At 42.3% G+C, this 27,989-nt stretch overlaps 2 protein-coding genes across 6 annotated transcripts in view; one reads left to right on the top strand and one right to left on the bottom strand.

Annotated features, from left to right (window-relative positions):
- The window catches only part of RAB19 (RAB19, member RAS oncogene family), an 11,127-nt gene extending 2,957 nt beyond the window's left edge, over positions 1-8,170 (top strand). The window contains exon 3 of one of the 2 annotated variants that reach the window (XM_005482787.4): positions 955-8,170. In XM_005482787.4, the coding sequence (XP_005482844.2) occupies positions 955-1,220 (266 nt within the window). In that variant the 3' untranslated portion in view covers positions 1,221-8,170. The remainder of the gene's footprint in view (positions 1-954) is intronic. The other variant, XM_074539122.1, reaches the window with a different exon arrangement.
- Positions 1,905-27,989, bottom strand: MKRN1 (makorin ring finger protein 1). Of its 4 annotated transcripts, none has more exons than XM_074539119.1 (9): positions 27,753-27,986; positions 20,614-20,742; positions 15,914-16,146; positions 13,120-13,260; positions 11,124-11,350; positions 10,426-10,640; positions 9,623-9,733; positions 9,062-9,176; positions 1,905-8,626 (listed from the first exon to the last, which is right to left on the bottom strand). In XM_074539119.1, exons 1-9 carry the CDS (start codon positions 27,920-27,922, stop codon positions 8,414-8,416), a joined length of 1,554 nt encoding a protein of 517 aa, XP_074395220.1. In that variant the 5' UTR covers positions 27,923-27,986; the 3' UTR covers positions 1,905-8,413. The 4 variants fall into 4 exon arrangements, with proteins under 4 accessions (XP_074395220.1, XP_074395219.1, XP_074395222.1 ...); XM_074539118.1 differs by having other exon boundaries at positions 9,038-9,176; positions 27,753-27,985; XM_074539121.1 differs by lacking the exon at positions 13,120-13,260 and having other exon boundaries at positions 27,753-27,989.

Below are 27,989 nucleotides of genomic sequence, written 5' to 3'. Positions count from 1 at the left end.
GTGCTTTCTTCCAAAGCTGGTGCTGTTTGCTTTTCTTACACTGGCAGAAATTGTTGTACATTTAATTACACTTAGTCACGTTATACACCTTTCTAGCAGGAAGTTGAGGTTAGGAAACCTAACTTTCCTGTCTGGAACTGAAGGAGGAAAAGGTGGGTGGGTTCCTCTTAAGAAGGCAAATAACCCTCAAGCTGGGGTGTTTTTTGTTTTTTTGGGGTTTTTTTTGTTTGTTTGGGGGTTTTTTGTGTTTTGTTTGTTTTTTTCTTTTGTGTGGGGTAGGTTGGTTTTGGTTTTTTTTCCTTTTAGAAATACTTAAGGGGACTTTATGAGAGGGTAGTTACTTGATATATATTCAAGGTACTAATTTGATGAAAGGTTGTCTTTAAACTATAAATGTGGACTTCAGTCAGCTGCTATAACTGAATAATCCACATGTGCTGCAACTGCCTAAATATACAAAGATATTTTATCTGAGGTGTTTCATGACAGATTTTGACTAATGTGCTGCAAGTAAAAGTTTAATCTATACATGCAGAAACAAGTACATATTCTAGGCATTAAGGTAGCTGATCTGAATTCTTCTCTTTCTTTTTACATCACCCTAAAAGATTTTAAACAAAAAAATATTCAACATAAAGGCTATTTAATATTTAAAACCACTAGGGAACAGGACAACAGTTGCTTCTAGGTAATCTTTTACTTACACTAAGTAATCAGATGAACACAGGTTTTTAGTTTTTTCTTGGATTTAATCTCTTTTGCTATGATATGATTTGCTGCAGTTTTAAACCACAGTCTATATTTATGGCTCTGGTGTTCTCACATCTTGTTCTATGCAGTAACTCCTACTGCTAACATAAATCTATTGTTTAACAAAACTCAATTCCTGCATCCATTTAAAAATAAATTTTTGAAAGCCTAAGTGGTTGAAGTATGTCTTTGCCTTCTTTTAAGGGAACAAATCGGATTCTCTGGACAAGCGCCAAGTGCTGTTTGAAGATGCCTGCACCCTGGCAGAGAAGCACGGGCTCTTAGCTGTGCTGGAAACGTCAGCCAAAGAAGCTCAAAACATAGAAGAGGTGTTCACATTAATGGCTAAGGAGCTGATAGCCCGAAATACCTTACAGCTTCATGGGGAGAACCCTCCCAACAGCTTCAGTCTGGACTCCAGGCCAGTGGTTGCCAGTCCAAGTGTGGAGAAGAGCCAGTGCTCCTGCTGAAGAGAGGCTTCAGGGAGAACTTGGAAACTGCCATGCTTCTGAGGCTGTTTGATTCAGTTTTGTTCAGTTGACGAAAGTGTTTTATGTGGCCTCAAGCCATCTCTCTTGATATTTCTACCTTGCAGTTTGGCTTGTGAGTATTTTCAGAGATCACTGTTGTTGTTGGTAGCATAGGTTGCTTTGAACATAGCAATGTGAACTTCTGAGATGAGACAACTCAGGAAGCTGCCAGGCCTTGCCCTAACCAAAGAGAACTATAAAAGTTATTGCCTTTAATTATTTCCTTACATGTCTTTCTGGCTGTGTCAGAAGATAAATTTGCACCAGAGTTCTGCACTGACCCTTCTAAGCTGTGTTGCTGGTTTTCAGCACTTTCCTCTCTGCTGGTAGCTGTAAAAAGTCTGAGGCATGCTTGGACAGCACTAACCCACTCCTGCCTAAACTTTGATTTAGGAGCTCTCCGGAGGTCAGGCAGGTAGCCACCCATGCCAAGGAGCTTAATAACATTTGTGAAGGGGTAGAGGATTTCACATCTGCCCTGAGTTCCTCACCAGACAAACCTGGAGACATCTCAGGGGTGGCACAGCAGGCAAGAATATGATACACTTCTTCCTGGGGTGAGAAAAGTTGCCTTTCTTTGCTTTGTAATAGTCAGGATTATTTCCAGTACTGTTCTCCATCCTGCTACATGGACTTGCTGGGACAGCAAAGCTTCCAGTGAAAGAACCCTTTTTTTTTCATTCCTCCCTGATAACCTCATCTTGCTTTTGATGTGCTGATTTTAACCAAAAGCCTTCTGTATCTTGTGTGATGGGCCAATGGCAGCTTGAGAGTATCCCTGTAGATCTTCAAGGGAGTGTGAAGGATGGATGCAAGCTCTTGTAAAACTCAGCAAGGGGTGAGATGGTTTAAATTAGGCAAAAAGTTGAAATTTACATTGTTAGAGTGTTAAGGCAAGGGTGTGGGGTGCAGCAGAGCTGCCCTAGGTGAGTATATCTGCTGCTGCACTCAGTGGAGACTGAACATGGTGGTAGCAATGGAAGGTTTTGGATTGCTCCTCCCAGTCACAAGCTCTGCTACTTGGGGCTCACTTTTCTGAATACCTGAACTGAATGAAGGGTATGGGCTGGGTTTTTTTTGGTGAAGGTTTTGAGGTTGTTTTTTTTCCTGTTGCTTGCAAGTTTTTTTTCCTAGTAGATGGAAACAGGGAAGGAGGAGGAGGAAAGAAATGTCAGAGGAAGTTTTTTTTATGACAGTCCACATGTACCAAAGTGTATCATTTAGTTACTGTTAAGCTATGAACTGCAACTCCAACTCTGTAATGATAAAACACAGTTTGTGTTACATGCAAAGCAGCCTTGGGAAGGCTGGGGTGTTGCCAGCTTACCCAATGGCTGGCTGCCCCTGTTTCCTAAGTCCTTGAAAAATAGAGAAAAACATGTAGCAAGTATTGCTGGAAAATCTTGTCTTAGAAGCACAAAAAAATAAAGGAGAATGAATAATTAAGTAATAGTCTTGGAAATATTTCTGATGTTCTTAATGCTTCCTCTGGCCAGGTTCTTTGCTATTCCATGCCAAGGGCAGGGGTTAATTCAGCTCTGTGTAAGCTCAGGGAGGAACCTTCCATGCTTCCCTCTTGCCATAGCCTGCTGTGGAGAAAGCTTCATCTTCAGGCATCCTCCTTCTCATGTTCGCTTTTTAAATCTTTATTCCTTCTTCATTTTTACTAGCCTTGTAGTTGCATTTTGGTTTGCACATTGAAGCAAATACCATAACCTTTCACAGTGGTGAGCCAGCTTCCAAACAACTAGTTTCTACAGCTCTTGTTACTGCAAAAGCAGTCAAATGCAAGCTTAATATTTCTATTCCTGGTAGTAGTTTGTAATCCATAATTTTTACTCTTTTGTTTTTTTTTTTTAGTATCGTCCAGAAGACTGCAATAGAGAAAGTATTGCTTTCCTCTCCAGTTACAATCTTTCACTGGTCAAGAATTAGAGGAAGGATGGTAGCAGCAGAGTGTTAACTTTCCATGGTTCATTGGGTTTACCACCTTAATTAGCCACTGCTGTGCAGGCTGTTGTGCTCTGAGTGCCCAGCACTGCCAGCTTTCAGGGCTCTTGCTGTTCCCTGCCCGCACACGTGGAGCTGCTGGCAAAGCCAGACCTTCTTGGCAAAAGCTGTGCAATTCAGGATCAGGGAGAACAGGCTTGTGACTGTTCCCTTTCCTTTAACAGGTCTAACAGGCTTCCTGCTCCTCCAAGAAACTTAGTCTTAGACACCTACCCATTGTGCAGCTAAGCCAGGAGCGTGACCTCTTTTGGTTGGTCCTGTTTGTGTTTTCCACAAGGCCTTTGGGCAGTTACACTGAGTGGTTTCCACAGAGCTGCTTTTCCAGCTGTCCTCCCGTGAGTGAAGAGCAGCACTTGCTCACAAGGTTCTTTGGAGTACATTGGTAATGCTGTTACTTGAGAGGTAATACAGGAAGCTGTGAACTTTAAAAAAATCCCCTTAAAATTTAAAAAAATGCCTGTTATTCTAGACTGTGAGAACCACTAGATCAAAATACAGGCTCAGCATAATCTCTGTGGTTCTGCCTTTCCCCATCAGAGAGCAGATGGAAACACCCAGCTATGACAAGGCAAAGTAGCACTAACTCCTATGGAGCCTTCTGTTAATGGTTTGTTCCCCAGATCATATGCAAATTCCAAGTGCATCTTGACAGCATCAGTAATGCATTTGTACAAAGGGTTATAAGGTTGTTTACAAAGCTATTTTTGAAACTACTACTGCCCCACAGGTTTCAGTTTCAAGAGCTACACATTCAGCTTGAAGATGAGCTCATTTGTTAAGTTCTTATCTACTGGGAAAAAGCATTTGAATCTTTGCTATGGCACATTACTTTTTACTGGTGTCACAGCCAGGCCAGATGAGAAGAAGCATTACCTCTTGGTGGAATAGGGTAATAAAAATAATTAGAAAAATTTTAAATGTACCAAACTTGACACTTCCCAGAAGCTGGCTAGTTAAAAGCCACCACAACCCAGCAGCCCAGTGATGTAGAAGGCACACAGCACTGCCTATGTGGTCCAGCTTTGCTTTATGTGCAGGAGACAGGCTCTCAGTTACAAAAGCTGAGACTCTTATCTAATCATTCCAGTTAATGTTTAAGTATAGTTGGAAGGGAGACAATTTTCAGATGCTGAACAGAGGTGGAGCACTCTATCCTGGAGCCTTCTTTCAGGAAGAAGATGCCTGTGATTTTGGACAAGGAACTGGAAGTGAAGCTCCCCCAGCCAGGTGAGTGCTCCAACGGCAGCGCTGTTACAGGTGCCCCTTCCCCAACAGGCATTTTCCTGGCTCTCAGCTCCCAGAACCCACAGCTGCCTGCAGGTGTGTGGGAGGGGCCCAAACAGTCATTGCTCAGCAAACTGGCTCCTGAAATAATTTTCAAGCACCACTTTTAAGCAACTGTGTTGAGAACTAGAATTACACCAACAGGCAATGCTGGGATATCACACTCTTTCGAGAATAGTTCTAGACAGGCCAAGAGCCCCTTTGTCCTAAGAGTACTTCACCTTGAAACAGGAATTAAAAAAAAAATCTTTAGAAGGACTTTTTCTAAAGCTGCTGTTGTAAATCAACCTTCACACAGCTGCCTGCACAGCTTCTGTGGATGCATTCACATCAAGCTGTTGTCAAGCAGGGCCTGACAGTGAGTGACAAACAGCACACCCATGTGTAACCAGAGTTGAGCATATTTACAATCCTGCATTTCCTTGCTACTGTTGTGTCCATGAACATCACTGCTTATAGTTTTCACTCCTAAGCCTAGTTTTGCTAACCTGAAGTGAGGCTCACCACAACTACAGTTTAATGCCTTTCTAATGCTAGCAATTAAACTGACTTTGTAGTTACTTGATCCCTGCAGCACAGTCCTGTATTGTATCTCAATCCTAAATGATTACATGGAAATTGCCTCATTTTAAATTGCTGCAGCATGAATAATTTCATCTACACAAGTTTTGTTCCAAACATGAGACACCCCATAGCTCATGTACCCTCCAAATACAAATCTCCTCTGTACCTGCAGTAGTAGGAAAGTTACTTTGTATTTCATTAAATGAACCAGGTATTTCCTCAAAGATTACAATCCACCTTGGGCCACACAGGCCAGCTGTGCTAGCATCATTTGAACTAAAGCAGCCAAAGTTGTAACAAGTGCTCTTACCTTGAATGATCACGTTCAGAGCAGGGAGAACAGTCAGCACACTTAGCCTGCACTTTCCACAGGAGGCAAAGGTTGTATCAAATGAAATGTATTCTGGCTAGGGAGTAAAGTCAAGGCATCTTAAGTGACAGCATCCATCTTTTTCTAAAGATTTTGGATTTGAAATTAAGATTCTGCTGGTGGAAGTTTATGGAGATGTTATACCCTTTCCTTGATGCTACTCTTTTCAGTTTCTGTACCTTAAGTATTTCCTTGAAGAGAATGTAGCACAGCCAGAGTTGTCATCCACCACCGTCTTACATTATAAGCTTAATTCTACTGAATTTATTGCTGTTCTCACAGAGGAAGAACATAGCAGCCTACTAACACACTTATCTCAGAGACCCTTCTATGTTCAGCTGTCCCAGACTGGGGCTGGTGGGGGTGGGAGTCACAGTGCCCCAGGCAGCTCAGACACAAGGCTCTGGTTGGGACAGGAAGCAGCACCCAGCAGTGCTGGCCTGGGGACAAACACGGGCAGTTCCTGAACCTGCACAACAGGAACCACAGCACAGTTCAAAGCAACAGGAGCTATTTGTCACGCTGCCTGTAAACACACCAGTGGCGTGCAGCTCCACCCAGCAGCCTCCACCATGGCACATCGCTCAGCTGGGTGTTCTCAGCCTCCTCTGTGATGTGTACAGGAGGAAGCTTTAGAAGCACCAGCAGCCACCTCCGTGCCACCCCTACACTTGGGCAGGGAGTAAAGCACACCACCCCTGACCCCTTATGAAAGCAAGCTCACACATGTGCTCTGGCTGGTAAGTTCACTGCCTTTTCCCACCTTATCAGAACAGAGCTTTGTTAAAAACTCACATTTGGATGAAGCTTTCCAATAGGATATAACTTATGTTCACCATGTAGGAGAGGGAGGCTTTAACTTTTTTCCATTTTCTCCCTTTTATCAGTTCAAAGTATCATTTGCTCAAATTACATTCCTTTCCTCCCTCTGCTACTTGGCCCCTGGGAAAAAAAACCAAAAACAAACTGAACAAACCAAAAATGGCTTCACTCTGTTCACTTAAAACTTTTTTTAAATCATGTCCCCAGCATCTTAATAATGCTTCTAGCAGTTTACTTGCAACTTTGTGTATTTCTGCAGAAAAATGTTTCTATCTGAACACAAGCACATGGAGCCTCAGGAAGTGGCCTGTAGCAGTGCTTGGACTTGCTGCCCAAAAGCATTAAGATAGGAAACTGTGGGTAAGACTATGTCCTGCAGCTGGCTTTGTCCAGTGCAAATAAAATTAACACAACAGTGGAGGACTGACTTCTGAGAAAGCAAGACATGTCAGTTCTTACTAATGACCCCAGATATTCCTTCAATACATCAGCTCTCTCAGTTGTCCGTTTGGAATGTGTCTCTTGCGTTAGAGGCTCTTTGCTGGAAAGGCTCTAACAATGCAGGAATTCTGTACACAGTTCTGCAAGAGTTAAGAATAAGTGACAGAAATGCCTCTGTATTTACAGAAACACACATAAAAATAATCAAGTCAAAAACCAGAACCTTCAAACTGCAAAGAACAGACTGACTTCTTGTTTAAATTTTTTTTACTTTTTTTTATTTGGGAAAAGTGCTTCTTACAAAAGGCAGCTGCAAAACAATACGTTATAGACCTCAGAACAATTTCTCATTCCATTTAAAAGTGAAAGGAGAGGCAGTCTAGGGGACAAGAGCAGCAGGAGAACAGATCACGGGGCATCCACAAGTCAATAAAAAACAGCAATAATGTAATGCAAGGTTAAAATTCCTGTGCTGGGGCTTTGGTGGCAAAGTAATTTCTCAATGCAAATTACAGCCAGAAACTGCACGACTGCCTTTGTAAGCAGTAACTCACATAAACTGAACAGCTTTACCAGGCAACCTGCCCAACCCAGCTGCAGAGAGGCACAAGTACCTCAGAGCAGCTGGGAGGCACAGCGAGTTTCTAGCAAAGCTCACGGCTTAAGTGTTTACATGAAGTTCTAAAACTTACAGAGCGATAAAGCTAAAGGGTCCTCTCTGGTGTTCCTCTGACCCCACCTTGGCTAACCGGATTTCTGCTCCTGGACAACCCTAATCATACACATGAAAGAGAGCTGGTGTATTAGGGAGTGCCATCTATCAAGTTAAGCGATAATCAGGATAGTTTCCCAGTCTGGGCTGAGACCAGATTCATGTCCAATTGGAGGCAAGACTTCATGCACCAAGAGGGGGTGAAAGATGATTTTGTTATTTTTAACTTACACAGAGTCTCCCCATCCTTGAGGTCCAACTCTACATTTATCTGTATATACACATAGAGAGTTCTCCTTTCACAAAGACATTTTCCTTTCATGCTAAACACAGTAAAAATCCAGAACATTCACACCTGGTTCTGGTTACACAGTAGTAATAGTAATGTGCAAGTAAACAGAGACCAAAAGTCACAAATGAAGACGTGTACATGAGGGGGCTGGAACGGAGCTGATTCCAGAAAGAATTATTTGTATCTGGCCTGAAATCAGAAATATTGGTACAAAGACAGAATAACGGCCATCAGCCAATTAACATCCCCACTGCATGGCCACTGCTCATTTTTGTATCTGGGCTCTTCAAAATGAGTGTGGAATTCCTGTAAACACTTTAACCCTGGAACTGGGTGAACTCTGTTGGGTACACAGATGAAGCAACAAACCTAAGCTAACTGTTTGACAGTTAAATTCATTTTTACAAAAACTAACATTTTAAAGATTTATTTATTGTTATTTGTTGAAACAGAGGAAAAACAACACTCCTGGGGTGGGAAAGGAGGGGAAGGGAAGAGACAGACCCTGGGTAAAAGTTATTACAACAGCACCTGGAATTGATCGGCCTGCCTAGGAGAAACACAGGCACTGCCACAACACCACAGGTAATAGCTACTGCCTGAAGCCAAGACAACAGTCCACACTCCACTGACAGGTGCTATAGATCCAAATCATAATAATCTTCCAGCTCATCATGAAATAAGTCCCACTCATCCTCGGAATCCGTTAGCTCATCATCCCCTCCGGCTGCCAACAGCATCAGCAACATCTCACCGAGCTCAAAGGTCACCACCTCATCCTCGTCGGTTTCAAAGGGGTCACCGTTCTCTCGCTCCTCGATGAACTCCCAGAACCGATTCCTCCGCTGCGCCTGCAAAAGGAACACAAGGATTTCCCAGGTGACCCAGTGGTACAAAGCAGGAGCCTTTCCAGAGGCTGACATGCCCCCAGTACTTTCTGACATGCAAGAAATCACATTTTTCTTTCAGGGAGATACTGACCTCCAGCAGCATTAACCCTTACACACACCCCTATTACTGCTACCCAACATTTTTACTTCAGTATGTTGTAAGAAAGTTTTTTAAATTTAGTCTTTCCATCTTGGCCTCCAGCATTCACAAACTTTAGAGCACCGCCTCCTTCAAATTCACCATTACAGAGCTCTAGCAGAAGTGGAAAAAAGAAAAGTCAGTATTTCCCTAGTCTCTTCTCAAGGCAGAAGACATAATGCACACCCCTCCTGTGCTCTCTGCTGAAAGATCAATTAATCATCATCACTAACCCGGTATCTACTTGAGGTTCCTACTTTGGGTCTTTGCGGCTCCTCTTGGCGGCCATCAGGATATTCATGCTTGTAAAAACAGTTCCCTCCAAATGGACAGCTCCCACGGCCTTCATCAAAATACCTGCATGGCTTGTTGCTGGAAAGGAAAATATCCAACCCTTACTGACAGCACACCCCAATCAGACTACAGAACTGCATCTACCTGCAGTCCACAAGGATCTCGAGTACCAGGAGCAGAAGGCATTTTGTGAGTGGAAGACCTGCATGCAGAAATGATTAATTACACTCTGTGGGAACTGACACATGCAGAGGGACACCAATGGTGTGCAGTGCACGAGCTTGGACTGCCTTAGGGCTACACTACCAGTGTTCTGTGTAGAGAAGGGGAAGTCTGAGGTGAAAGAACACAGGAATAGCTTTGGGACTGTGTGCATGCATCTGTGGGCAGACAGGCAGAGATAGGTTTCACACATGGTGGTGGAAAGAAGGTGTGAAAAGGGGCTTTACATTAACACCCTTCTTCTCCATGTGTGCCTTTATCTCTGCAGTCTCAATTTGATAAAAAGGCTGCATTGCTCATACCTCATTGCCTCCTTGTATTTCTGAATGAGTTTCTGCTTCTCTTCCTTCTCCTCCACCCAGTACTCACTTGGAATGACAAAGTTAGACGTGATCCGGCATTCTGGGCAGGACCTGGGAAACGAACAGACTGTGCTGCAAAATTCCACGTTACAGGGTGCTCTCTCTCCTATATAACAAACCATGGCATATATCCATGTTTAAAGAGCTACTTGTACTCATATACTCGCTGTTAAATCTTTTCAATCTAGACTCTCTTGTAAGTGAACACAACCTAAATTCTCTTCAAGAACTCAATGGCAATGGCAGCTGGTCAGCTTATCTCAGAAAAGCTTGAAAAAACACTTCACACAGACTCCTTTTTCTTTAGAATTAAATAAATTTATTTTGGTATTTTTTCCTATATTTATTTTATTGGAACTTTGTATTTTCTAGAACAGCCTTAAATGGAGAAATGTTTTGCCAACTGAATAATGCTCTAAGGCAGTAATGAATTAAGCAGCATACATTCTGAACTGGTTAATCTGTTTCCAGATTCCTGCCTGGGTGTCCAAGACACGAACAGTAACCACTGGACAACATGCTACTCAATAAACAACAGTTATTTACTACCATTGAGTTTTGCAAACTTAACCCGGTATTAACCAAATCAGAGTGTAAATGTTATCCCTAACAATTATTTCACTCCTAAACTAAAAGTTAGTATGCACTGTGCAGTCTGCATCTGGAAGCCTGTTGCAAGTTGTCACAAGGTACTAAGCTCTTCCACAGTAACAAAGCACAATCGGAATGGGAAAGTGCCTCACTTTATAATCTTGCTCTCAAACTGTTTAGCACTCCTCCACTTGCGGATGCACTTGAGACAGTAGGTGTGGCTGCAGTTGGAGAGGATCCCAAAGCGGCGCTCGCTAGGATTGGCTTTCTCATACACCACCTCCATGCAGATCCCGCACACCATGTCTTTACTGCGCTGGACGGCAAAGGAAAGCTCCATGTCCTTCTCGTGAGCTTCAATGCAAGACTGAAAAGGAGACAAAGACAAAAACTACAGAGATGACTGCTCATCTGGTGAGGTCTAAGCAGGTCTTTAAACTCAGCTTGCTGTTTTGCATAATGCAGCAAGTGTGATTAAGCTGAAAAAAATCTTCATCCTCAAAAAAAAAATTTGTTCAAGTACTGGGGAACAATCAATTCAGAGTTCAAATTCCTTCCTTCAGACAGTGCTTTTAAACATGAAAAGGAAATCTAAAAGACCATCCACTTTGACTAGGCAAAGAACAAAGCTCCAGTATCTTTAAGCAGACTGCTCTCCCGACACAGATAAGGAAATCCAGCTGCTTTTGAGTATGACCCTGGCAGGAAACAGTCCAGTTTACAACCGGAATTTCATTCACTGCCTGACCTGCACACACCTTCAAATAAAGGGGAATTAGTAACAAGTGATTGAGGGAAGCTAGGAAGCAATAACTTACAGCTGTTAAACAGCAGACAGTTGTTTGCCTACCTTTATGTGCTGAGATCTCTGTGCAGCATCAATGGGATGCAAGACCTGCAGGCCACACATATCACACACGTCCCCATGGATGTACACGCAGTTCTCTCCATAACGACATTCTCCTAACGCAGCGTAGGGACACAGCTCCTTCTTCATCTCCACATCTGCCTGCTGCTTCTCGTATTCTTCTTCAATCACCATTTCCTGCAAGGGTGCTTCAGCACAGAAAGGAGCAGCTGGGAACAGAATTAAGAACAGTAAGCAGCACATTCAGATCCTGAGCACCGGGAGTAACAACACTCAGGGTTGCCCAAACAGAGTAATAGATACAACCTAGGCTCATTTCAGTCCAAGTTCACACACCTCAATCTGAACTAAATTATTTTCCCCACTCAATTAATTTCAAGACCAATTTTTTCATCCTTTACACCAGACAAGATTAAAGCTATCAAAGTTTCAGTGGTCAGGGAAGATCCATTTACAGGCCAAGTCCACCTAAAAAAATTGCACTAGTAATCAGCAGCTTAATACAGACTCTGGTTCAGCAACCATTAAATAAGGCTACAAATCTCTCACTGCTTTTAGAATCAATTTCACTTTACTTAAAATTTTCACATCAGCTAAAGTTAACAGGTTTTTTCCCCAGAAATCACACAGCTGAAATAATAAGGATGTATCCAGCATAACAAAATGCTAGTATGGCAATACCACATCAGCAATTCCTTACGTGCAGGCTAATCAGCACACTCTTCTTTAGCCTGAACAAACTTTCATTTCTGGACTCCCATGCATCTCTAGGATTGATAGAAAAGTGGTGCCCCCATCTCTCAAACGTACTTCATTCTACATATTTGCCGAAAAAACTGTCCTAAACAGATATCTGTTTAGCCAGACACATGAAACTGAAATTCAGGCTATTATCCCTGCATTCTAAGCTGGCTATCAGTTTTGCAAAATCCTAAGTAAATTCCCTTACCTAATCTTAAACTGAACTGAAATTTGTATCTTTTCTCTTCCCCCTTTAGACAGCCACTGTCTGCTGAACGCTCCTCCCTGTACCTCAAACACATGCTTGCCTGCCTCACCACCAGTCAGCCTTCTGAGATTGTTACATAAGTAGGATGATGACCGAATTAGAAGACAAAAGCAGTCAGTGAGAAACTGAAAGTATAATAAACATAAAGCATTACTATATTCAGAGTAAACACGAGGAAGAACAGCAGCTGGAGTTCATTTACATAACCAGAAGCCGTTACAGAGTAGCAAGTCATCTACGCTATAAGAAAGTGTAACTTTTAGAAGCTGTTCAAGCACTAGATTTGCAGAAGCAAGCAAAAACTACCAAAGGCATACTTGGATCAGTTAAAGTGAAGGACAGACTCCCCAAAATTAATCAGAGGCTGCACACTCGCAGTTTTCATCCCCATGGAGCAAAGACATAACAACAGGCATGTATCAGTCTGTTAGTCTTAGGAAAAAGAAAATGCATGTCCCTGTGACTTAAGTTTTGAGGAATAAGCAAATATTGAAGATTAGTGTAGAAAAATATTAGCTCTCAAGATAAGATCAAGTCTCCTTCTTGAACAATCTCAGACTGTAGTGGTCACCCAGTGATCCTGGAAAAGTCTGTTTGTTAGAAACATACTTTTCAAAGCAAATGAGTAACTGAGTAACAAGTCACCTGGCAACCTGTTCATTTTCAGTCTGCGATTCCCAAACAAAGTTATGTTCATCAGCTCTTCTTCCCCATGAGTTTTAGTGAACTAGCACCAAGAAAAGTGACAAGAAACCATGTACTAGGCTCTACATTCTCTCCTGAGTAGCTTAGCAGAACATGAAAATATGTACTTACTTATTGAAATCCCACTTGCCCTCCCATTTGAAATCCATGGTCTCCACTTCCATAAAAAGTAACAAAAATCACAACTACCATTCAGTTTTTAGTCCCTCAACCGTTGCATTTGCCAGTGTTTGCTCAAGTTCACGTTGTCACAGATTTTTTTACCTAGTTGAGGGCCATGAAGATGGTTAGAGGGATGGAACACCTCCCCTATGAGGAAAGGCTCAGAGAGTTGGGGTTGCTCAGCCTGGAGAAGAGAAGGCTCCGGGGTGACCTTACTGCAGCCTTCCAGGACCTGAAGGGGGCCTACAAGAAAGATGAAGAGGGACTTTTTACAAAGGCATGTAGTAATAAGACAAGGGGTAATGGTTTCAAACGAAAATTCAACTTGGAAAAGAGTGGGTTTAGATTAAATACTAAGAAGAAACTCTCTACTGTGAGGCTGGAACAGCATGTATATTTTCTGTATCTTCTGCACTGTAGCAGCTACAGTTTTACTTCCTCTTTGAAACCACAATTAGAAAAATTCGGAAGACTTCACTGCTCAAGCAGTTACAAGTCCAACATCCCTCAGAGCAGCATTTGTTCTCTGCGATTGTTTGCTGTTTCCAAATCTCTGCTCACCAGTAGGTGGACTCAATCTCCACCTTCTCATTGCCCATTTCCCAGTCAACAGGGTTAAATTCATACTAGTGGAAAAACAGGTTTGTTAACTTTGATCCACACACCACCTGCTTGCACTTAGGACACAATTCATACCATTAAACACATTAATCTTTCAGTAACAAGAAACAGACACCCAATTTATTCTTTCTTGTATATCTGCCTGTCTACTCTTCCTCAATTACTGCAGAACAAGCATGGCAATGTGGCACATCTGAGCAACTAACAAGTGAGTACCTGAAGAATCATCACTATTTTCTATGCTAGGTCTTGAACTCATCTTCAAGATACCAGGTTTAGTCCTGAATCAGAGAACCATGGTAAAAGGTGAGCATTATAGTCCCAGCTATGCATGGTTAAACTGCCAGCCTTGAATCTTTATCATTTTCAAGAAAATTTGAAAATTATACACAGGCTTCTAGGGAAGCTTGAGAAATAGATTTCATTTTGAAGTTTCCAAGTATCAGTACATTTCTCCAGCAATTTGATAAGAATAATCTGCTCTAAGGCATACACTACAGAACACACTGCACACATTTTTATTTCTGTAGCTTAATAAAGACAGTTGCTTCAGAAAAGTGAAGTTTTTTTAAAGTCACTGTGGGAATTAGCACCATGTAGCACTGTTCAGAACAGAAACAGATGAGTATGTTTACATCAAGTTTCAAAAGCTATAAAACAGACTTGCAACAAGATTCACAGAAGAGAATGCTATTTAACTCAATCTCGCACAAGTTTGCATGAAAAGTACGTCTAGGAAAAAAAAATTGCTTTAGTAACACTAAGTTAACAGTGTAGTGACTTGGACTTCAGGAAGAAGCACCAGCTCTTCTATAAGGACTGTGTGTATTTAGAAGATCTCTGGCTGTTCAAACCAGCAATGAATTGATTCCAGTGGAGGGCCAGCCAGCCATTAATGGGGCTGACTCCCAAGAAAAGAGACTGACTCTTCTCAGATGTGCAAATGACAAGAGACAGAAGGCAAGCTGAGGCAGGGAAAAATCCAATTACATACTAGGAGAGAGGCTTTCTTTGTGAAAGAAGTCAAACACCACAAAGGATACCCAGAGGTTATGGCCCTTTGAACATCTCTGAGGATAGAGATTCAACTAAACAAAGCCCCTGGCAACCTTTAAGCAGGAAACAAACTAGATGAAATCCAGAGGTCCTTCCAATCTAAATATTATATTCTGATTAAAATATATTTAAAAATCTTTTGTCTCAACAAGCACAGAAGCTCTATCTTTTATAACACTAAGGTGGCACATTCACAGATAGCTGTCAAGTTTTCACTCCTTTGGGATATACTCAAGTTCACAGAGTTCACATCTATTACACAATTCCATAACCAAACTTCTCAACAACAGTAGCAAACTGTTTGTGTCACTTGACCATTCCTCTTCACCCTCCTCAAACTGGTTGGCAGGAGGCTCCAAGCAGCACCCTGCAACACTGAGAAAGTCGTTCTCTTTCCAATCTGAGCATCTGAGCAGTGCCATGGAGACAAAGCAGTATAATCTGAGCACTCCATGAGATCTTTAAACTCTTCTGGATGCAAGATGTCCATTTTGAATTCAAACATTTATTTAAGCACTCATAGCCTCCTCATGCCTTAGAGAGACAAATATTTTAAAAAAATATGTTAAAGTGAACACCTTCAGCCTACTTTTCACTTCAATTTGAAGACTGTTATATTTTGGCAGGAAAAACAGATGAGATGTATGCTCCTCAAATAGTGTAGTCCCATTTGATGAGTTTCTTCAGTCTCATTCTCCTTGTGAGCTGTCACAGTATTGAAAGTTGAGTTCCAGAAAGCAAACTAGAATCAATCATTTTCAGCCTCTGGCCAAGGGATTCACAAAAGTAAGCATTAGGCTTCAATTCCTTTTACAGGAATCCATATCTCCACTGAAAAACCTTTGAAAGACTGCAAAATCACCCCAAACCAAATCAACCAACCCAAAGCACAAAGGCAGCAGATTATCTCTTCAGAGTAGCAACATTAATTTTATCACCAGTAACTTCCTCTCCCATCCCATATGCAAACTAAACTTCAAAGGAGATTCTCAAGTCATTCAGAAACAAAACAAGAGAAAGCCAGTCATGCAGAGACTGACCTGAAATATACCTGGTTTCAGAATGAAACAGTCAGTCTGACTACTCATGCTGAAAAACCCACGTTGACTTGAACTGATCAATAAATATGAATAGCTGTACTCAAATGCATTAAAATAAATGCACTACACAAACTGTTGAGCCATGATGGAAATTCACTGTTATCCCACGATCAGCTTACCACGTCCACAGTATGGCTGCCCAGGGACAAACTCCACTGCATTCACCCAGTCTTCAGCCCCTACTCCTGCTGCTGCCAGATCTGTGCTTTCATCTTCTATCTCCGTAATAAATTCTTCAACTGTTTCAGGGAGCGACGCAAACTCTGAGGACACTGATGGATAGATTTCTGCCTCTGGGTTAACATCAACATCAGTCACTTCTTCCTGTATTAGTGGCTTGGTATGTTCATATCTAAAAAGTTAAAACACATCATGTCAACTTTCCACAAAAAGATACCTCCAGACAGCAGCCCCACGTATTGAAAATGAACTAATGAAGATGTGAACATGCTATTTGCAAGGAGGACCCAGAAATGGCTAGGATGAGAAAACCACTGATGACCCTTTATAGAGAAATGCTTCCACTTGTGCAATCTCTCAGCATTGCTCAAGAGAACACAAGGTACTCTGAGATTTTGGACAAAAAAGAGCACAATTCTTACACACAGAACAATCTTCAAATATGTCCCAAACAGGTCAGTTACCTACTACACATGTGTAGTATTGCTGAATGAGAAAAATAAGTTCATCCAGCTCTATAAGGAGAAGACTCAGGACAGACCCTGCTGTCTCCAACTACCTCACAGGAAGCCACAGGAAAGATCAGCCAGAGTCTTCTAAGAGGTGCAGTGACAGGATGACAGGCAGTAGACACCAGTCCAAAATGGGAAGTTACAGTTATGAATATTAGGGAAAAAAAATGCTCTAAGAGTAGGTAAATACTAGAATGGGTGCACAATCTTCATGCTTGCAGATACTCAAACCTGGACAATGCCTGGCCTCAGCTGGCACAGATTCACAGACTCCCCACCAACATAAATTATTCTTCTCCTGTGTCTCAGCATCTTGCTTCATACAGATTTTACACTGATTTGAGTATTTACTCTTAATGCCTCTTTCAGCTTACTGTGGAAAATTATAATCAGAGCCCTTTTAACCCTACCATCCACAATAAACAGGAAGGCCCCATTTCCCTCAAAAATCTGTCTTCCAGCAACTAGGAGAGTACATGGGGAAAATAAATGACAAATATACTGCTGTAGTCTTAGATATTTGCTGACTAATTTCAAGGACAACAGGAGGGAATTTTTTGAAATCATACAGAAGTTTGAAGTGACTGTGATTCACTTAGCTTGTGTCAGATTGAAAACAAAGAAGTGTCACAATTCTTGCATATTAAAGAGGTGCTCCTAACCAAATGTCAGCCTGGAAATCCTACTCCTATGAAGCACAGATTTAAAATTCTAGCCTTCAGATCTCTACATCTGTGGCCTCCAAAGACAACCCAATGGGGTGCAGGAAGAAAATACTACAACTTAGTGGTTTTTTTTTCCCTTAAAACACAGTAAATTACTATTATTACTATTAAGATACATGTTGATGGCAGTGTTCTCACAGCCCATATGTCAGAGCGCCCACGTGTGGTACGTGTGAGGTGCTTGAAGGAGGTGTTCCATCACCCAGTGAGTTGACAGTGGCACCCCCTTGTCTGCTCACCTTCAGCACATTGTGACATATTGAACTTTGCTAGTGCCCACTTAATGGAGCAACAGATTAGCTGATCTTGTTTTACCTAAACCAGCCCCGACAAAGTGAACAAGTGGCTTGAAAAGATGCCTGCAGCTGTGGGCTGATGAGATAATGTGAGCAAAAGCCAACAAGAAAAAGTCAGAGCTAACAGTTCTGCTCCTGCTACCAGCTCCTCATCAGCCACACTATGAAACAAAACAATGCCAACCTAATCAGCTCTTGAACTCAGGGGGAGGGAACCACAGAAGAGATCAAGATTACCAAGAAGGCAATCTGAACTACAGATTTACATTCACTGTTTATTAATAAAGAACCATGCTCTCACTGTATGCTACACCTTGAGATATCAGCTACTGAAAGGATGAAGCCATCTCAATTAGCAAGGCACTGGAAAGCAGAACATCTGGAACATAAAGGCAAACCTCCACATTTTTTTCCAAGATGTTTCAAGTCATGTGCTATTCAATCTAGTACTTTGCAAAACTTCACGCTAAGGGTTTAGAAACCCCTTTTGAGGCTTGTTACATAACAATGAAAGACAAAAAGCCATATGCCACTGGACTACTTTTTCTTCCCGCTGTGGTGAAAATGACTGAAATAACTCATGGAAAACAACATGGTTACAAAGTAAAATGCATTCCTTTGTCAGCAAATACTGTTGGGAAACACACATAAAACACTGCTAGAGTTTGAAGAAACAAGCAGTAGAATAAACTGTGCAGAGTGGGAAGTTTGCTGTATGGCAGAAGGAAAAGTACAGATGTTTTTCACATCTCAGCTTATGATACTTGCTAGATTCTGTTTCAATATGAACTACTTTTTGTGAGACACCAAAGATGTACCAGTAGAGAAACATTCTCAACAAATTACTTCTTTAACCAAGACAAAAAGATTCACTGGAGGAGATATCTTCTCAGTAGTTAATTACTTTAATAAAAACAATGCTTTATGGAAAAACTGTGCAAGTAAAACCACTGAAGCAGCAGCTGCCCTGACCACAATAAGAGATTGCAGGGTAGGGCTACATGGAAAGCACCCCACCAGAAATCCATCACTGCATCACTCACAGGCAAAACATTGTAGCAAAGATGGATCCAGAAGCAGCCAAGTGACACTAGAAAATGTCACCAATATAGACCTTTACACAGTCAAATGTTTACTGCAGTTAAGAGGTGGAGAGCTACCACAAAAATCTTCTGTAGCACACAGATGTTTGCTGATTATCTCATGGCAAAGCACTTAAAAATTGTCACGGATGAGTTATGCATGTTTATTTCACAAAGACAAGTGCTGCAAATTTGCTGCCCTTTTCTGTGATGACAAGTCAGTGCCAGCTGTATGCTGCTGAGCAGACATTAAAAAAAACCCAAAAAACAAAACAACAAACTCAAACCAGCCAAACCCAACCACTTTCCAACCGTGCCTCCAAAATAAAGTCATTCTACAAACAGCTAAGTGCTTTTTGAAGGAAATTTGTGGTATGGAGACAACACTTTAAAAATGAAGTGTTTCCACCATTATGTTATTATATTGCCAAAAACAATCAAAGTGTGTCAATTACAAAAAACCTTTTTCTCAACAACAAAAACCTTTCATATCTTGCTTACTTAAAAAACTTGGAAAGTGATTTCTCTAACATGTTCAAAAATCCTGCAAAATCAGAATTTCAGTGTATGTTGGACCCATTTGCTAAAAATATAAAAATGCAACACCTTCCAGTGAATCTGCACTAAGAGCTGATTGACATCAGGGAAGGTGGAAACTTACCAGCTAAATTTATCACACATTAGTACAGGCAGCCAACAATACACTTCCTTTTGGATCTGCATATCTTTGTGAAAGATCTTTCCCAGCTACAACCGCCATTAAAACCAAGGACTGAAATAAACTGAACTTTGAATGAGGCCTTCAAATAACTGTATCACAAAATGCTACACTGAGATTTTAAACAATAAAAAATCCCAATGAATCAATATTACTGTCAGTAAAAAAATATTTTTACTAATCAGGCTCTTATTGACAGTAAAAATTGCTTTGGACTGTTTATAAAATATTTATTAAATATTTTTCATTTCACCTTTAATACACTTAAAAAAATTTTTTTCAATTAAAAAACTTAAAAGAATTTTAAAATTTTAAAAATCTTGAAAATTCTTTCAAAATTAAATTTAAAATTCATATGTTTTATAATGTACATAACATTAGTACAGTAATAAACGTAGATACAAACATCTAAGTTATAAATAAATGTGTATGTTGGTGGGAGCTCAAAAATATTGAGCTGATGGGGTGCATGATCCAAAGTTGGGAGAACACTGATCTACACAATCAAAAAAAACCACAGATAACAAAGAATGCCTCTCTGTAGTCTTCTGTCTGCCATTCTTACATATAGTAACCCTTTATGAAACATGAAAGCAAAGCTAACTATGAGCTACCATAGAAAATAATGATGCAAATGTTTAATCACTAATTACAATTACAGCTGCAAGAAGACACAATGTTAAAACTTCTGGTAAGTTTTAATAAAATAAATTATGAAACATTCCTAAGCCCTTGTAAAGCTTTGCTCTACTAGGAAACTATCTGGTTTTCTTCTCCACACTTTCTTTTTTATTGTAATTTCAGGGGTATGGATCAATTCAGAGTATGTTTTCATACAGCAATTTTGTACAAGCAACTTATATGACAAACTCCAGTTATTTTACTAAAATGGTAGCTCCAGTGTCAGGGTACCAATTCCCCAAGAAACAACACGAAGAAAATAAATTCTTACCTGTTCAGGCTTTTATGATCACTTAAATAGTGTAACTCATTTTCATCCACTCAGCTAGTCTGAATGTAATCTCAGATTTCAATTAATCTACTCATGTTATTAATAAAAATAAGATAACTCCCATTACTGACAGCTATCACTTTTATGAAAACCAGTTACCACCCTGCCTTTGCTCATTTTTCTGCATAGCATAGAATTCAGCAAGACAAGAGAATCAGTGAAAAGCTATTTTTTAAAAACACCTAAAGTGCAAAGGAAAAGAAAAGCACTAAGATGTACTGCCTTTCCCGGAGCTCTGCACTCAGGGATTCAGAGTGCAGAGCTTCCTGCAGGGTGGCCAGGGCACCTCTGTACCTGCAATGATCTCCATAAGCACAGCAGCCTCGCTGGTAGTAGCGGCACACCATGGCAGACTGACTGCTGGAGAGGTCATGGGAGTAGCGGCAGTTGTCTCCTTCCTTGCAGACTCCATGCATGAAGTATCTGGAAGAGAAGATCATGGTCAGTTAGGGAGAAGCACTGAAGCTGCAAAAATATTTGGATGATCTTATTATTCTATAAATCAAGGTATGCTGTATTAACAGCAGCACTAAAGACTCATGGGACCCTGCCCCAGTATAACCATAAAAATAAGAACATTTGAGGAAAGATGAAGCCTCAGCTACTCCAGTGAACTGTGCACATTTAGAGACTTGCTCTTACAAAAGCCTGGGGAAAAAACACAAATCTGTAAAAGCAAAGTTATCCTGGGCTGTGATACTGAGAGGAAAGAGTCTTGGACCAAATATATTGGCACTAAGTTTTACTTTGTAGCCCTGTGTCCTGACACAAACAAAAACCTTACTGAAACCCAACAATGGATACAAGACTCAAATCCAGACACACCCTAAACCACCCAAGGTTTTAAATCTATTCTGGATTCATAAATAATTCAATCAAATGTGATTTCCTCTCCAAGAATGAAAAACATGTTTGTGATGGATAATTACATCTGACAAAACACACACATTAGTTCCTGTGATAGGAGCCAAATAAATCAAAGCACTCTGCTTCAATATTGTGCTGCTTGTCTTGAAAAACTTGGGACAGTTTCAATGCTTTTGAGGACAGCTTGATCAATTTTAGCATGTCAAGTACCACAAGTTTAATTCAGTATCTTCAATTCAGTTTTTCAAGAGAACTGTAGAGTGGTTTTCAAGAATTTTTCAATTTTAACCTAGAAGCACAGGCCTCTAGAAATTCAATGCACCGTAACTGTTCAGATTCAGTATGTTCAAAAACTACAACTGACAAGTTTAAGTACACCTTTCCCAATCCACATAGAAGTATTAGCAAAGAAAGAAAGGAAAAAATGAAAAAAATCCCGGGTGAAAACTGAATCCATAAATGTTTACCAACGCTTCAGTTTAGAAAGAAGCCACGCTGCCTCCACATAACAAGCTGCAGACTCTGAACTCACTGGAAACAGGAAGAGCTAGTAAACAAGAAAATTTGTGAGGATTTAGGTCTCATACAAAACACCACCTGAGGGAAGGCTGAGAAGCAGACAATACCTGTCTAAGCCCACACTGCTGCTGCATGGGGCAGTCCTGCCCCCCTCCTGTGGCACACTTCCAGCACTTTGCAGAGCCAGTAGAACCAGGCCCTCCAAGCAGCTGAGCGCGGCCTCACAGCCGGCACAGGAGACAGGGATCATCTTTCAGCAGCCACAACTAAGACTAGGACAGCTCTTCACAGAACAGGACATTCAAGCAGATATTCCTGGCCAGGAAAGGTGATAAGATGCTGAACTGCATGCACTTCTACACAGCCATTTAGTCTACTGCATTTTTAAGAAGTCAGATAAAGCCAGTGAACAATGCACTAAATGACATAAGTAGAGCTACATCTGCAATCCAGTTTTAGGGAAATATTAAAACCTGAGGTTGAGTGTTTAGAGAGCTGATAACCTTCCATATGCAATACCAGCGGTGTATTCAACATAACAAGAAAAAAAAAATCTCAACTAGCTTAACAGAACTCAAGCTGACACTTGCCATCAGGCTGCAATTCACACTCCAAATCCCCTGTCTGTACTCTGTAGGCAAATTAACCAGGTAAGAAATGTGATCCTACATAAAAAACAAGCAGACGAGGCTCTGCGGGGTCAAGTGGCAGCACAAACAGCAGGAACAGGGTGTTGCAAAAACAGCACAAGGCCCATCCCTGCAAATGTACAATCAGCAATCTCCACCGTGAACAAAAAAACCACAAAACCCCCTAAAAGTCACACTCACCCACCCAACAGCATTAAACACCTACGAAGACCCATGTCAAAAGGAAAAAGCCAACACCCATTCATTAAAACACCCATACCTAAACTCCCCTCTTCCCCAAACAAACAAACAAAGCCCCCCAAACAAAACCAAAACCAAACCTAACCACCCATGAAGTCATGGAACTAGAATCTAACTAGAATTTCTGGCTTGATTGCTTTTAAGAAATGGGAGTCACACTGAAAGGGTAAAAAAGACTTCAGATTGCTTAAGGTTTGTTCTTTAACAAGTGTTACCTCCACCCTTTGCTCATTCCCACTCAGCATCGATTCCCCCAAGTGCTGGGGCAGCAGCTTCACAGCCACGGCTGGCACAGAGCAGGAAATGGCTGCAATGGAGCCTGGCATTCCTTCTGCTGCCCCCATGGTTATTTTAATGTGGATCACATCACTGCCCAGCCACTCTGCACAGCCACCCTGCTCCTTGAGCTAGCCATGCGTTGGGACACCACTGCAGCTGAAATAAGGGACTGACAGAAAGGCTCCTGCCTGAAGTGAGGCCATCTGATACAAACTATTTGGCCAACAAGATTTCTAATAAGCCCCACAATTAGATTTTCCCACTGTGTGATAGGGAAAATGAAGCTCCAAACTCCTTTCCTTCCTTCCCAATTTACATCAGAAAATCCTCTGAAAATGCAGATTCTATGTAATTCTGAAAGTTGCCACAAATTATATTGAAATGGCAGGCTATAAAGGGCAAAAAATAAACATTAAACACTCCAGGCTCTAATTCACACATCACTCTTAAAGGCCTTCCATCCTATGCAGCAAACTCAGCATTACTTGAACAAGAAAGCTGGAGTGGGAGAGGAAAAAATGTATTTCTCTTAGGATTACACCCCAACTTCTTCCACAACCCTCCCCCTCACCAAGAGGTAAGATTTTTACTTTAAGGTCACAAAGAATGTAACACTTTACATTTAAAATAGCAGTGTTTGGCTAAAACACTTTAGCCAATTCAAAAAAATAAAGAGAGTGCATTATTTTTGGGATAAGATAATGAAATTTATTTTGGAGAGTGTCTGTACTTACACAGAGTATTCAATTTAACCCTACTCAACAGCAATACCAGCCTCTTCATTCTGGTATAGGAAAAAAGCACCCTTAAAACTGAGAAATATATGAGTTATATGCCTTACACATAGACATCTGAAATTTGCAGAAGGACATCTGAAATTTGCATTTGGTCAAGTAGTCAGTGAACACATGTAATTTCATCTGAAAAGATAAAACTAGATCAAGACAAGCAGATAATTGGATTTTCTCTGAGCCTCTGTGATGCTGCCATCCAAAAAAGCACTTATTGTGGCAGTGTTCTCTGTCCTTCCAATTCAAATATACAAGTGTAATTTGGTTAAGCTGCTTGGGGAGCCAGACTAGAGAACTCATCAGGGTCCAAGCCCAGATAATTTCCCCAGTTCAGTTCATTTCATGATTGCAGAAAACATGAGTGACACTAACACATGGAACGACTAGACAAAATTAATAACTGCCTGCACTGGCATTTTCTCACTGAAAAAGGTTCAACACATGTCTAGTTATGAATGTCTCGATCAAAAGTGCATATCCTGATTTTCAGGGGTATTTCTCAATAGGCAATATCCCTATTTCTCAATAGGCAAAGTCCTATTCCAAATTCTTCCTTCTACAGCTTTGGAAGCTTACAATGTGTTTCCCTTATTCAGGTGCATTCTGTTCTTTACTTCAGGTTTCTGCTTTCAGGTAATGCTAATTTGTTTTATCAACCTACTGGTTCAGCTAAATGAGAATGTTACAGCCAACAGCAAACCTCCTGCAAAACCCAAACACTGCCATGAGTGGCAGATGGGGAAGCTCAGGATAACGTCCATTTGCAGGCATTGGCCTCCTCAGGTGCCACACAAAGACTGAGAATTCCTGGGAAGAAGGCAGCAGGAGAGAGACCAAGCACGCTGCTCTAGCACAGCTCCTGGGTGTTCACCCACATGACTTGCCAATGAAATTCTCCTGGAGTTAGTAAAATGGGAAAAAAAGTTGATCTTCACAGCATTTAGCTCGTTGTCCCTTCTCCAAAACCTCCTTCAGCAGCTCCCAGGGCTGCAGAGCAGAGCAGCCATGAAGGGGCAATCCAGGCAGGCTGTCAGCAGGTTTGTGCCCTGCAGCTCATCCCTGGTGCTGCACAGAATTAAGGAGGCCTGACTTTACTGATGCACTCTCTTCACATAAACAGAAAAAAATTACCTCACCCAGGTTTTCAGGAAGAACAGCTAAGAGACAGCTCTCCAATTGCAGCACTTAGTTGCTATGGGTTTTATTTGCACTCAGGTCTAAAACAAACAAGTGAAATGCAATTTGTTTACATCAACTTGATGACTTTTAATGTCGTGTGACATCTGGGAAACACAAGCTCGGAACAAACAGTGGCAAGCCTTTGGAAAAAAAAGATTGGCTGTAGTACTGCTCAATAAAACCATGTGGCCATCTCAACCAGAAGGACTGAGGAACTCAGTAAGGACAACCTTTTTTTTATTTCAAACATATTAATAAGAAAAGGTTCATAATACAAACAAGTTCTGAATTAGCTTTGTTCCCCTTGTTTAATCCAGCTGAAAATATGATAAATTTTTACAAAAGACAAGCCTTGAAAACTGCTAAATCACAGAAGAAAAAAAACCACAACCTTTCTCGTCCTCTCTTAGGGAACATAATTTCCTATATTTCACCCTGAGACTTCTAAACTTTAACTGCAAGAAAAACAGAAGGGTAACATCAGCAAAACTGGATGTGTAGGAGAAATCAAAGTCCTTCTTCTTAGTCATTGTGTCTCTCGCTCTGAGATATTAATCATCCATCCCAAGGATATCACATTGGTATATTAAAACTCATTAACCAACCTATTTATAATATCAGATATTCAAAGGAACTTATGGTACCAATTTTAAGCCTTGCAGTTTCCCTCAAACAGCAATATTTCTGCAACAGCCATCACGTGCTAGCTCCTTATACTTTTTGTCTCCCAAAAGTTTTTCAGGCAGCATTTACTGTTACTCCTATGATGATTTAACTAAAAATGACTGTGAACAAAAAAATTGTGCAGTGTTACTCAAACAGAAACAGCTCTACCTCCCACACTAAAAACCTGCATTTTGAAATTTAATTTCTTCATCTCACTGGTAAATCCTCCAGCTCATTTATAAAGGTAAACTAAAATTTAATAGTAAGAAACAGATCTTCCTAAATATGAATACATCCTATTGAAACCAAACATAGAAATCCAAAATTTTTATCACAGGTTCCTAGAAGGGCAAGTCAGAATTGCTAATTTCACTTTAAAGCCTGATTAAAGCTATTCTTCCTCCAGCTTGAATGGCCCCATAAAAATTAATAAAGCAAGCAATGGGATAACTAGCAGGATTAGGCAAAGAGAACAAAGAATGGAGACCTTCATTAGATCCAAGGCCAAGATCCCATTGTTTAATCTCAAATTAAAGCACATTAACCATTACAAAAGAGCAGCTTTAGCTTCTCACTCAGCCTGAGTGTTTGCAAATAAATATATTCCCTCGACTCTCTGCACTGCAGGACACTGATGAACTTGACTGCCTCTGTACTATGGCAGCGGCTGTCTTCAATAAATCGATCCTGCATCTATACCTATTCCACTGCTGCCTCATGAATCCAATTTGCCTAATTGAGCCTTTCGATCTTCAGAAATTACGAGAGAAACCCAAATGGAGGGAGCACTGACCTTGTGTCTCACTTAGAGCTGAGCTAAGCACGGTTCCCGGTCATTTCCCCATCAAACATTAACCGGGATTCGCAGCACAGCGCTGTGCCCGCGGCACCGCCGGGAGCGCGGCTGGACGGAGCTTCCCGAAGGGCAACAGAGAGCGGGGCATGGCCAGAGCCGATGGGGAGCAACAGAGAGCGGGGCATGGGCAGAGCCGATGGGGAGCAACAGAGAGCGGGGATGCGCTGAACACCGCGGGCACGCCGGACAGACACACAGCCAGCGAGCTCGCTGCGAGAGCGGCGGCTCCTCACGCTGCTGCTGCTGCCCGTGAAACAAACGGGGGAAAGGCAAGCAGCAGAGATACAAAAGAACTCAATCCAGATCTAGAGCCTCTTCTGTCCTAACCAAGCGATGCTCCTTTTTGCTTCCCAGAGACTTACAATTTATTTGTCCACAAACACGTTAAATGTAGTTTAATTGATTAAATAAATAAAATTTTAAAAATTAGAAGAACGCTCATCGATGTTAATCTTGGATTATAATTTGCCTTTATAGTAACTAATATACGTCCACGTTCACAAAATTGTTTTAAATTCCTTACTGCCTGCCAATTGACCAGCACGGTAGGTTTAAAAATAGTCCATCTGGCAAGCTTTAAAACACGCAGTACGGCTTGCATAACCCCGGAGAGGAGATTTATCAGAAATATAGTTTAAAGGAAAGCACGGATAGGAAATGACGCAGCACACAGAACCTCTGTGTGACACAGGCAGGGCCACTTCGCACATTCTGCAACATGTCACGACCCATTCCTGTTCTCCGCTTTAATAATTAGCTTTCGCTACATCAATCACCAGTTAATCGCCAATTTTGAATTTCGATTGAAACGCACAACAATTTAAATTACGTCGCGTTTCCTGCTTTGTCGCGCTTTGCGGAACGCGCCTGCAGGACTTCCTTTCGCACGGCGCCCTTCTCGCCGCGCACCGCGGGCCGGTTCCCGCACAATGACGAGCGGCCCGCGGCTCCCGGTGCGGCGGCGGGAGCGCTCCCGGCGCGGCGGCCGCAGGCGCTCGGCCGCAGGGAACACCCTCACACGAGGCCGCGGCTGCAGAAAGGCCGGGGGCCGCACCGCCCCCACCGGCGGGCCCGGCTGCCGCCGCCGCGGCCGCGCCACCTCCGCCGGTAGCCCCGCCCGGGGCCGGTCCCGCCCGGGGCCGGGGCCGTTCGCCACCCGCGGGGACGCGCGCGGGGCGGGGCCGGCGCGCGCCACGGGCGGGCGCGCGCGGCGCGTACGTGACCGTGGGGGGAGGGGCGGGGGGGGCGGCGGTGAGAGAGAAGGCCCCGGGACAGCGGGGGGGGCCCTGCGGGGAGAAGAGAAGGGAAAGGAAAAGAAGGACGAGGAAGGGCGGCCGCGCCCGCCCGCTTCCCTCCCCCTCCCCACCCGCCGCGGACGGCGCGTACCTGCAGGTGACCTGCTTGGTCCAACCGCCTCCCCCAGGCCCCGCGGATGGCGGCGGCACGGCCGCGAAGTCGAAGGCGACGGCCGCCGCTCCCGCGGCCGCCGTGGGTGACCCCAGGGCCGCGGCCGCCGCGCCCGCCGTTGTCTCCAGCGCCGCCACCGCCTCCGCCATTACTGTTTATCCCGCAAAGCGGCGGCAGCGCCGGAACTTCCGGGAGCGGATCCTTCCGGCTGCGCGG

This window comes from Zonotrichia albicollis, chromosome 4 (genome assembly GCF_047830755.1).
Source record: "Zonotrichia albicollis isolate bZonAlb1 chromosome 4, bZonAlb1.hap1, whole genome shotgun sequence".
Taxonomy (NCBI): domain Eukaryota; kingdom Metazoa; phylum Chordata; class Aves; order Passeriformes; family Passerellidae; genus Zonotrichia; species Zonotrichia albicollis.
The sequence above is the reverse complement of the archived record's forward strand: the minus strand, read 5'-3'. Positions and strand labels throughout refer to the sequence as shown.

Coding starts and splice junctions, on each gene's coding strand:
- MKRN1 (XM_074539118.1), bottom strand. CDS start 27,922: ATGGCGGAGGCGGTGGCGGCGCTGGAGACAACGGCGGGCGCGGCGGCC. Junction 16,147..20,613: donor GCTTATGGAGATCATTGCAG/GTACAGAGGTGC, acceptor TTAACTTTTTAG/ATATGAACATACCAAGCCAC. Junction 11,351..13,119: donor TCTTCATGGCCCTCAACTAG/GTAAAAAAATCT, acceptor TTCTGTTCCCAG/CTGCTCCTTTCTGTGCTGAA.